Source organism: Micromys minutus (assembly GCF_963924665.1).
Source record: "Micromys minutus genome assembly, chromosome: 21".
NCBI classification, from domain to species: domain Eukaryota; kingdom Metazoa; phylum Chordata; class Mammalia; order Rodentia; family Muridae; genus Micromys; species Micromys minutus.
In genome coordinates, this window is record NC_137956.1 from 21,406,734 (window position 1) to 21,419,246 (window position 12,513).

General features: G+C 41.1%; 1 protein-coding gene across 1 annotated transcript; it reads right to left on the bottom strand.

Annotated features, from left to right (window-relative positions):
• Nucleotides 1-11,034: 11,034 nt before the first annotated feature.
• Nucleotides 11,035-11,845, bottom strand: LOC308434015 (ubiquitin carboxyl-terminal hydrolase isozyme L3-like). Its single transcript, XM_080934184.1, has one exon. The coding sequence runs from the start codon at nucleotides 11,783-11,785 to the stop codon at nucleotides 11,093-11,095; it is 693 nt and encodes a 230-aa protein (XP_080790310.1). The 5' UTR covers nucleotides 11,786-11,845; the 3' UTR covers nucleotides 11,035-11,092.
• Between the last annotated feature and the right edge of the window lie 668 nt (nucleotides 11,846-12,513).

The window sequence follows — 12,513 nt, forward strand, 5'->3', positions numbered from 1 at the left end:
TTCATGCACAATAGAAAAATAACAATACATATACTAAGAAATTACAAAGTTAAACAACAGTGAGATACTTTTATATATCTGTTAGGATGGTCAAATTCTAGAATGCTAACATCACTTGGTGTTGGGAAGGATGTGAAAACACAGGATTTGTCATTGATCCTATATAATATAAAGCTGGGTAGTGTGGCTAGAACCTGTAATTCCAGAACAGGGAAGGCAGAGACAAGATAATTGTTTCAAATTTGGGGCCAGTGAGTTACATTTCAGCTTGTGCAGGGAGTGGTGGTATACCCCTTTAATCTCAGCCCTCCAGAGTCAGAGGCAGGTAGATCTTTGTGAGTTCAAAGCTACCCTGGTCTACAAAGTGAGTTCCAGGCTAGCCAAAGCCATTACACAGACAAACCCTGTCTCAAAAAAAAAAAAAAAAAAAAAAAAAAAAAAAAAGCAAACAAACAAACAAAACGCTATTAACAACAAGAAGATATAGAGAAATGTTACTTAATGAAAAAAACTAATTTGTAAAGACTCTACACTGTGTGGTTCCAACCATGTGATGTTCTGAAACTAAAAAGATAGGGACTGGAGAGATGGCTCAACACTTAAGAGCATTTTTTGTTCTTATACTGGACTGATCCTCTGTTCCTCCCACCTGTATGGTAGGTTTCATGGACCGTCTGTAACTCTAGTTCCAGGGGATCCAATGCCCTCCCCCACCTTTTGGCCTCTGTGCGCACTAACCACATGGTGCATATAGCCAAAATGTGTACATGTAGGCAAAGACCCATGCACACAAAATTAAATATCTCTCTATATTTTTAATGTTAAAAATGATTGGAAGCTCAGCATAGAAGGGAAAGGGAGAAACAGGATCTCCATGTAATGCGTGGGGGTTTTTTACATGCTATGCTGGCGAGTTTTTTGTCAACTTGACACAAGCTAGGGTCATCTTAGAGGAGGAAGCCTCAACTGCAAAAGATTTAGCTGTAGAACCTGGAGGGCATTTTCTTAATTAGTGATTAATGGATAAGGGGCCAGCCTCTTGTGGGTGGTGCCACCCCTGTGCTGGTGCTCCTGAGTGCTGAACAAACCAGAAGGAGCAATCCAGTAAGCAGCACTCTTCCATGACTTCTTCTTCAGCTCCTGTCTCCATGTTCATGCCCTGACTGCCTTTGATGATGAAATAAACCCTTCCCTCCAGGAGCTGCTTTTGTTCATGGTGTTTCATCACAGTGACAGTAACCCTAACTAAAATAACTGGTAAAAAATGTGCTGTATAGATAGATGTCATCATATATTTTAGCTAAACATATAAATACAACACACCAAGAGTGAACTCTGATGTGAACTATATAAATGTTAATAAAATATTTTAGTGATGGTTTATCAACTGTAAAAACTGTGCCAATATACAATGGTAGTAACAAGAGAAAGGGGTTTGAGGAGGAAAGTGGGGGCTCTACACAGCTGTATTCTGTGAAGCTAAAAGTACTCTTTGTCCTGGTTTGCTTCTCTGTGGGTGTGATAAAACACCATGACCAAAAACAATTTGGGGGAGGAAAAGCTTTATTTGGATTACAGGTAAGGGTAACAAGGAAGTCAAGATAGGGACCCAATGCAGAAAACCGCAGGCAGGAACTCCAGTAAAGAACATAAAAAATATTTGCCCAGCTTGCTTTCTTATAAAACCCAGCCCCCACTACCCAGGGAGGGAACTATCTACAGTGGTTTGGTTCCTCCCAAATCAATCATTAATCAAGAAAATGTCCCACAGCAAGCCCACAGGCCAAACAGATGGAAGAATTCCTCCACTGTCACCGCTTCCCAAGTGACTCTGATTGATTTCATATTGACAAAAATTAACCAGCACTGCTCTAAAAGTCAAATTTATTAAAATTCTAAAGGCGATAACTTCAACGTGAACAAAAATTAGAACTTTACTTTGACCATAGAATTTTCCTTTTAAAAATTAAATTGTGGGGCTGAAGAGATGGCTCAGCAGTTAAGAGCACTGACTGCTCTTCCAGAGCTCCCGAGTTCAATTCCCAGCAACCACAGGATGGATCACAACCATCTGTAATGGGATCTCTCTTCTGGTGTGTCTGAAAATATATCTTTAAAAAATTAAATTGCCTTTATTTGTGTGTGGGTGAATACATGAACTTGTGAGCACATGTGTCCATGCCACTGTGCACCTGTAGAGGTTACAAGACAACTTAGTCATTTCTCTCTTTACATTGAGAGGATCCTAGAGATAGAACTCAGATCATCAAGTTTGTCTACCAGTGCCTTCCTTTACCCACTGAGCCATCTCACCCACTGGCATAATTATAGCTTTTTTTATCTCTCTGTATAAGATTTATAGCTCAGTATCTTTTTAGCTCCTTGAATCTAACATTGCTAGTGGAAAGGTAGAATTAGATTATAAGAAGCCATGGAGTTTATAGAAATCACTGCACAGGGATGGAAAGACGGCTCAGTGGTTAAGAACACCAACTGCTCTTCTAGAGATCCTGAGTTCGATTCCCAGCAACCATATGGTGGCTCAAAACCATCTGTAATGGAGATCCGATGCTCTCTTTTGATGTGTCTGAAGACAGCTACAGTGTACCCACCTACATGACATAAATAAATGAATAAATAAATGAATAAATAAATACATAAATAAAGAAATCATTAAAAAGAGAAATAACTGCACAAAGAACAAGGTTATATAAATATAAGCCCCCTCAAAATTGGTGTATCAATGCATCCTTAACTCTATCTAAGAAGATGGTGTATCAATGCATCCTTAACTCTGTCTAAGAGGATATGAGCAACTTCGGTTTGTTTAGATTTTCAAGAAGATCTATTGCAGAAAAAAAAGATGCTCAGAATACAATAGCTGAAGGCTCCCTTCAAAGGTGAGTTTACTCAAACACATACCTCTCCTAACACATGGACGAACACACACACACACACACACACACACACACAGAGGGACACACATATACATACATACACACACACAGGGACACACACACATACACAGGGACACATACACACCTGCTAAGGAAGCTGTCACATTGTTATTTCTAGTATATTTTGATTAGGACGTGTGTCTTGCCTAATTATGAATATGGAATAACCAAATGGAAGTTATGAGTTGCCTTAGCTTTCCCTTTCTTTCAATGTCATTATTTCCAGTATAATGACAGGCCATTAATCTGTAGTCACAGATATTTCTTAAAATGCTATTGCTCCTTTTCTGCCTTCAAAACAGATTCTGGGCCCACATTGGAAAGCCAGGCAATTCTGTGTTGATTTTGATTACATTATCTTGTACTCATTTTGAACTTCACTGAACTCCAAAGTGTGGTGAGTCCACTAAAATTCTGTATACATCATGGTCACTTTAATAGAATATGGTGGGATGAGAAACAATGACTTTATAAAAATTTCTAGGAAAATAGATGTATCTAGAGAATATCATCCTGAGTGAGGTAACCCAGTCACAAAAGAACAGACACAATATGCAGTCACTGATAATTGGATACTAGCCTCAGAAAGCTCTGAATACCTAAGAAACAACTCACAGACCATATGAAGCTAAAAAAAAAAAAAAAAAGTGGAAGCCTCAGTCCTTCTTAGAAAAAAAAAAAATAAGAAGGCTGAAGAGATGGCTCAGCGGTTAAGAGCACTGACTGCTCTTCCAGAGGTCCTGAGTTCAATTCCCAGCAACCACATGGTGGCTCACAACCATCAGTGATGGGATCTGATGCCCTCTTCTGGTGTCTGAAGACAGCGACAGTGTACTTATAATAAATAAATAAATAAACAAATCTTAAAAAAAAAAATAAGTGTATAGCACCCTCTCAGAGTGGGGTACACCTAGACCTTAAATTATTAATAACTCAAGAGTTAAGAAGATAGTCTTATGACAATTTTTGGTAGTTAAAAATAATTATATTTAATCTTTACACACAAAAACCTTTGACTATTTCCATGTTACGTTTTGTTTTACATATACTTTGTGATCTTTGTAAATAAATAGTAAGATTTCAATTCATACTATCAAACCTTTAAAAAAAACCAAAGTACTGACAAAAATATATTTATATATATTTATGCTAAAATGCTTTTAATAACCTGTACATGTATCTCTGGTTTTTTTTTTTTTTTAAGAATACGGGGGGATTAAATAGCAGGCATACATATAGTGTATGTCTTCTACACTCACACACATAGTCTATAGATAACAAGTTCAGTGAGGTGGTTTGAGTATGCCCAGACCAAAGAGTGGCATATTTGGAGGTGTGCTTTTGTTGGAGTAGGTGTGTTACTGTTGGTGTGGGCTTTAATACTCTCATCCTGGTGGCCTGGAAGCCAGTCTTCTCCTAACAGCCTTCAAATAAAGATGTAGAATTCTCAGCTTCTCCTGCACCACACCTGCCTGGATGCTGCTGTGCTTCCTGCCATGATAATAATGGACTGAACCTGTAAGCAAGCCCCAATTAAATGTCCTCCTTATAAGTTGCCTTGATCATTCTATTGGCTGGTTTTGTGTGAACTTGACACAAGCTGGAGTTATCAAAGAGAAAGGAGCCTCAGTTGAGGAAATGTCACCATGAGATCCAGCTCTAAGGCTTTTTCTCAAGTAGAGATCAAGGGGGCAGGGCCCAGCCCATTGTGGGTGGTGCCATCCCTGGACTGGTAGACCTGGGATCTATAAAAAAAGAAGCTGAGCAAGCCAGAGGAAGCAACCAGTAATCAATATACCTCCATGGTCTCTGCATCAGCTCCTGCTTGAGTTTCAGTCCTGACTTCCTTTGGTGATAAACAGCAATGTGGAAGTGTGAGCTGAATAAACCCTTTTCCTCTCCAACTTGCTTCTTGGTCATGATGTTTTGTGCAGGAATAGAAACCTTGACTAAGGCAAATTGGTACCAGGAGTGGGGTATTCTTGTAACAATCTGACCATGTTTTGGGGAGGACTGTGGAAGGACTTTGGAACTTTGAGCTAGAAGAGCCATTGGGATGTTAAGAGCTCTGTGGGATGTTCTGTAGGAGCTTGGAAGAGAATGTTGAGAACAGTGCAGAAGATGGAGGCCTGGCTTGTGAGATTTCAGAGGAAAGATTAAAGACACTTGTCAGGGCTGTTGCTATTTTGATTGTGAAGATTTTGTGGTTTTGGTTAGCAGGGGTTGAAGAAGCAACTGTGATTAATAAGATACCAGAACTACTAAAGCAAAACCTTTGCATTACTGGGACTATTGATGCTGGTCAGCTGGAGCTAAGAAATTGGTCTTGATTAAGAAGAGACCTGCATCACTGAGGTGAAATCTTCTGGGAAGTGTTTTCTGAAAGCACAATGAGGCCGTGTACCACAGATAGCCAAGACTGTACCTTGTGCTGTGACTGGACTTGGTAATATGTAAGAGTCATCCAAGTGGTACTGGTTTTGAAGGAATGAAGAGGTCATGGAAAGTAGCTGAGGTTTGGCACTATGAGAGGCCATGGAAGGCCATTGGTGAAGGTGCATCCTCAGTTGCAGTTATTGCCCCAGGACTGACAGTAGCGATTTGGAGATGCCAGTACCATGAGATGACCACCAAGAACAGCAGCAGCAGTGGAGAACAGGCAGCTGGAGCCTAGAAGACAAGGTGTGTGCTACAAAGGGCAGAGCTGGAGAAGTGAACCAAATCCTTGGAGGATCCAAGAAGTTCATAAGTGGATTCCTAGATGTTGGGTGGTTAGAGGTTGATTTTGCTTTTGATTGTGACTATTCCCTGATATTTTTTCCTCTTGAAGGAAAAAGTGGAGCCCACAGTTAAGAGACTTTGAATTGTAAAAAGACTTTGATTTTTTTAAGAGATTGGATATTTTAAAGGTATTGCAATTTTAATATGTAAGAATTTGTAAAGTCTGTGGGACTCTTAAGGTTATTTAGATCTTGGGGATGAATAAGAAAGTAAGGGTTGAGGCTTAATAGTGATGTGTTTGTGTGTCAAGTTGACAAGGCATCAATTGTACTGGCTGGTTTTGTGTCAACTAGATACAAGCTGAAGTTATCACAGAGAAAGGAGCCTCAGTTGAGGAAATGTCTCCATGAGATCTCAACTAGAGATCAAGGGGGGAGGGCCCAGCCCATTGTGGGTGGTGCCATCCCTGGGCTGGTAGACCTGGGTTCTATAAGAAAACAAGCAGAGCAAGCCATGGGAAGCAAGCCAGTAAGTGACATCCCTCCAAGGCCTCTGCATCAGCTCCTGCTTCCTGACCTGCTAGAGTTCCAGTCCTGACTTCCTTTGGTGATGAACAGTGATATTGAAGTGTAAGCTAAATAAACCCTTTCCTCCCCAACTTGCTCCTTAGTCATGACGTTTTTTTTGCAGGAATAGAAACCCTGACTAAGACAATAATGGTGTCTGTTTACAGCAGTAAAACCCTAAAACATGGAGTTTCTTAGTTATTTTTCTATTGGAGACCAAGTCTTATAAAGTCCTGGCTGGTTTTGAACTCTCTGTAGCTGAGGATAAACATCTTCCTGCCTCCTCCTACCAAAGTGCTACAATTACAGTTATGCATTACACTGAGCTCAAAGTACAATTTTAAAGATGCAATTATGGTGATTAAAATGATGCATAACTGTAATTTCAACACTCAAGAGGCTAAGAGAAGTTTAAAAGTTGAAGGCCCTCCTTAATTATATGATGAGTTCAAGGCTAGCTTGAACTAAATAGAAACATGGTCTCAAAGAGAAAGAATACAGGGAATACTAGATTAATTGGAACAGGGGGTAGGGGGAGCTGGTATAGAATATTAAGTAACACCAGCAGAGATGTAGAAGACTAAGAAGACTAATCTTCAGAAAAAACTGAGAAACAGGGAGACAAAATTAAGAAAACACAGGAGAGGATTATGTGACACACACCAAAGAAGGGAAAACATTCAAGAAGGAAGAAGTGATCAACATGGTTGTTTTATTTAGGGTTAATAATGCTATGATGAAACAATACATCCAAAAGGAACTCCAAGGCAGAAGGGTTCACTTGTTTCACATATCCTGAGCCATGATCTACTGAGGAAAGCCAAACCAAGAACTCAAATCAGGCAGATCCTAGAGGCTGGAGCTGATGCAGAGACCATTGAATTCAAGATTCCAAGGATTTGGGGACAATGAGTTCGTCTATTTAGAGCTGAAAGAATAATTCAGTGGAGTGGTTGAAGTGGAATTTTCTGGTTGTTTTATGTGATGAAGCAGACTCTCATGATGTTCTGCTGAGGCAAGACCGATAAGAGGACACGTGATGTTTGGAGACAGTATAAGTAGGACTCAACAGACAGTGACCAGGGCTTGTGTAGCTAGCTGTCCAACTCTTCATTGGTTGTCATCTTCATTGATCTTCACTTTGTTGAGAGTGTACTGGCTGGTTTTGTATCAACTTGACACAAGCTGGAGTTATCACAGAGAAAGGAGCCTCAGTTGAGGAAATGTCTCCATGAGATCCAGCTGTAAGGCATTTTCTCAGATAGAGATCAAGGGGGGAGGGCCCAGCCCATTGTGGGTGGTGCCATCCCTGGGCTGGTAGACCTGGGTTCTATAAGAAAGCAAGCTGAGCAAGCCAGGGGAAGCAAGCCAGTAAGTAACATCCCTCCATGGCCTCTGCATCAGCTCCTGCTTCCTGACCTGCTTGAGTTCCAGTCCTGACTTCCTCTGGTGAAGAACAGCAATGTGGAAGTGTAAGCTGAATAAACCCTTTCCTCTCCAACTTGCTTCTTGGTCATGATGTTTTGTGCAGGAATAGAAACCTTGACTGAGGCAAATTGGTACCAGTATAGTGGGGTATTCATGTGACAATCTGACCATGTTTTGGGGAGGACTGTGGAAGGACTTTGGAACTTTGAGCTAGAAGAGCCATTGGGATGTTAAGAGCTCTGTGGGATGTTCTGTAGGAGCTTGGAAGAGAATGTTGAGAACAGTGCAGAAGATGGAGGCCTGGCTTGTGAGATTTCAGAGGAAAGATTAAAAACTCTTATCAGGGATACTGCTATTTTGATTTGAAGATTCTGTGGTTTTGGTTAGCTGGAGCTGAAGAAGCGGCTGTGATTAATAAGATACCAGAACTACTAAAGCAAAACCTTTGCATTACTGGGACTATTTATGCTGGTCAGCTAAGGCTAAGAAATCAGTGGTTAAGAAGAGCTCAGCATCATTGAGTTGAAATCTTCTGGGAAGTGTTTTCTGAGAGCACAATGAGGCTGTGTTCCAGAGATAGCCAAGGCTGTACCCTGTGCTGTGGCTGGACTTGGTAATGTGTAAGTCACCCAGGTGGTACTGGTTTTGGGGGCATAAAGAGGTCATGAAGAACAGCTGAGGCTTGGCACTATGAGAGGCCATGGAAGGCCATTGGTAAAGTTGCAGCCTCAGTTGAAATTAGTGCCCCCGGACTGAAGGAGTCATGCAAAGTAGTTGAGGTTTGGCACCATGAAGAGAGCCTATGAGAAGCTATTGCTGAAGCCTTGTTGCAGCAGAAGACAGCAGTGATTTGAAGATGTCAGTACCATAAGATGACCACCAAGAACAGCAGCAGCAGTGGAGAACAGGCAGCTGGAGCCTAGAAGACAAGGTGTGTGCTACAAAGGGCAGAGCTGGAGAAGTGAACCAAACTCTTGTAGGAGCTCAGAAGTCAGTGAGTAGATCCCAGACATTGGATGGTTTGAGTTTGATTTTGCTTTTGATTGTGACTGTGCCGTGATATTTTTCCTTCTTGAAGCAAGAAAGTATTTTAGTGGAGCCCAGAGTTAAGAAACTTTGAATTGAAAAAAGGCTTTGAATTATAAAAGATATGAAAATTTTAAAGTGATTAAAACTTTAATATGTAAAATTTGTAAAGACTATAGGACTCTTAAGGTTATTTAGATCTTGGAGATGAATAAGAAAGTAAGGGTCGAGGCTTAAGTGATGTTTGTGTGTCAAGTTGACAAGGGGTCAATTGTACTGGCTGGTTTTGTGTCAACTTGACACAGCTGGAGTTATCACAGAGAAAGGAGCCTCAGTTGAGGAAATGCCTCCATGAGATCCAGCTGTAAGGCTTTTACTCAACTAGAGATCAAGGCGGGAGTGCCCAGCCCACTGTGGGTTGTGCTATTTCTGGGCTGGTAGTCCTGGGTTCTATAATAAAGCAAGTTGAGCAAGCCAGGGGAAGCAAGTCAGTAAGTAGTCCCTCTATGGCCTCTGCATCAGCTCCTGCTTCCTGACCTGCTTCAGTTCCAGTCCTGACTTCCTTTGGTGATGAACAGTGATATGGAAGTGTAAGCTGAATAAACACTTTCCTCCCCAACTTGCTTCTTGGTCATAATGTTTGTGCAGGAATAGAAACCCTAAGTAAGACAGGCATGCAGCAACCTCTTGACATGGTCCTGGTTATTCCCTCTGACATATATTTGGCAGAGGCCTGGCAGTTTCTGCTGGATCATGCCACCATTGTTGATTTGTGTTTGGTGACAAATGGAGATTGGATCTCCTCCAAAAAACTACCTCCAAATAGGTTCACATCCCTTATTCTAATTACCATCTTTTCTCCCCTACCTTTAGACAGTGGCCTAGAAGATGGGTCTAAATGTTTGAGAAACCTTATAAAGTACATTTTGAAAAATCTTAGCCTACAAGTCGTGTAAGTGGACACTACAATATGGTAGGTGGATATTAAATAGAAGATGAGCATGGAAAGACAAACATCAGTGCCCCAAGAAATGTAGCATAGGGCCTGGAGCGGTGTCTTAGTAGTTAAGAACATTTCCTGATCTTGAAGAGGACCCTTGTTTGTTTTCTAGCACCCTCATGGTGGTTCATAACCATAACACCAATTCCCAACAATCCTATCTTTGTCCCTCTGTACACATATAATGCTATTCTGTAACAGTTTCTTCCAAGATTGGAACATTTTATTCTTCATGGAAGCTCCTAAAGCAGGAAAGTAAACAAATCAAAATAGCTATAGGAAGTCCCTGAAATTGACCAGATCCACTAGATCTCGTCCCTCTGTAGAGCTGCCAAGAAGACTTACATACAAGGTGAACTGTAAAGAAGATAATGAGACCAGACTAGCTCCCTGGAAGAGATTCAAACCTGACTTACTTGGAAAGGACACTCCAACCTGTTGAGCTGCCTGCAAGCTGTGCAGTGTACTCCAGGCTTCCCAGCTCTGCTGGATCTTGGTGATGTGTTGAGTCACTTCTGCTTCTGTAAGTAAACCCAATAATTCTCACTGGTTCACCAAATTAGATTTCTATTGTATCCATACTTTGGTCTGTCATGGCTGCCCGATCTGGGGTGAGTAGACATGTGTGTTGCATCTCCCCAGGAAAAAATTTGTCATACAATAGATGCAATATAAAATATGCAGGCAAAACACCAGACATGTTAACTTAAATAAGTAAAGCTTTTAAAGGGTGTTGTGGTAAAAATAAAAAGTGGTCACCTTTTATCCTGCAATAGTGCTGGCACCTGTAAGGCCACATGGCACTGTGAGGTATCTTTATCTTAGTGGCTCTATGCTGCCTGTAAGTACTCACCGACCCAGGCTTTTTTGACCCAGGCGAAGTCCACTCTGCCCACCCTGCTACTTCTGTCCGAGGTGGTCCACAACCGACCCAGCATTTTATTTTCATTTACTTTCCCTTGGTGTGTTATTGCCAAGCCTTTTACATACACATCCCCATTCTTTGGCAGGCTTTGTGCATTCTGCTATTACACCCTCTTTGAACTCAATTAAGTTGCCACATCAAAGAACACACCAAAATACTCTGATCCAATTGGTATGATATAATTTGCCCACCTAGATAAGTCAAATGATCCTGTACAATTCCATCCCTTATAAAATACCTTATAAAATATTCATAACAATCTTATCCATATAGAGATACTCCGAGAGAAACGGCTTCCATGTTTCCTCCTCTTTTTTTTTTTTTTTTTTTACAGGTAAAGTCAAAGTTTATTCACATAAAGTTTAATTAGACAAGTTAATGAAAATATTAAAAATTTTGAGTTAGTTATGGCATCAGAAATTTAACTTTTGTTGCAAATAATACAGTATTTGGTGTTTCTGTCAAGATGCTATGCTGCTGAGAGAGCAATTGCATTAAATCTTAACTCATCAGGGTCACGTTCCATGAACTTCTTGCAAACTTCTATGGCATCCTCTAACAATATCTCTTCACTAGTTTTCCCATGGTTAATTGGAAATGGTTTCCGTCCATCTAATTCATAGAGATGCCCATCTACATGAACTAACGCAATAAAATGAAGATCTACTTTTTCATCTATACTTGGTGCCTCAGTCTGACCTTCATGTGCACTGGTTTCATGAGTAACTCGAATAGCGTCATAGTTCTCCAGGTATTTGGCTCTTTCTTCAGGGCTCATTGATACAGACTCCTCCAGGAACTTTTTCAATGTTGACCCTGATTCGAAGTGCATCTTGTCTTTGTTGTTCGCAATGGCATGAATCAGCCCAATAGTTCCACAGGCATTGCTTATGGTTTGTTTCATAAAATATACTGATGATGTAACATCTTGTCCTTGAGATTTTATTCTTTCTTCCTCTTCTGTTCTGAAGACTTCATACTTTTCTGTAATGGGGAAGAGGAGTAACACCATGCACACTGGTCTTGGCACCATGCTGAGAAGTTCAGGCTCCATCCCGTACACATCAACAAACTGCCAGTTAGGATGCAGGCCTAACTGCTTGAGAAACTGGTTGGTGACCTCAGGGTTGGCCTCCAGAGGCAGCCAGCGTTGACCCTCCATGACTGCTCGGCCGGCCGCACTCCAGCTCTGACAGCCGCTGCGGCCGCTGCCACCACTACCGCCGCTGCTTCCGCCCCCGCGCGCTCCTGTTTCCTCCTCTTGAATCTTCTGCTTTCCCCTTCGCTCTCCTTCCTAGACTTTTCCCCGCCTACCTTTCCTTTTCATCCAATGATAGGCTGGACCCACCTTGTTGTATAATGACATCATCCTACAAAAGGGTGGCAAGAGGGAGGAGAGGAAGAGAGAACTTAGTGGCTAGAACATTTGCTAGTTTGGTTCCCAGCACTTACGTCTGGCAGCTTACCATCTCCCTAACTCCAGCTCCAGGGAACCTGGAACTCTCCTCTGGCCCGAATAGGTATACACAAATACACATAGAATGTTTAAGGACATGTATCTGTTAAAAAAACAAACAAACAAAACCACCAAAACCCAATGAGGAATCATCTGTGAGCTAGGAAGAAATCTAAATCATGGAATGTTTTGATGTTTATATAAAGTGATGCTTAGTATGGAGAGGAGCTGGATGTGAGGGAGAAGGGATTTAATATAGTGAAGATGGAGTTAATCATCTGTGTAGTATCCAAGTATATAGAAACTCAACAAACTAGACAGGAACCTTTGCCTTGTTTTGCCCCAAAATAACATAAAGGTATTGTCGAATAGGTTTGAAGTTAAGATGTCTAGAGTCAAGGTTGATAGATTCCTGCTTCGTTCGAAACCTTTGA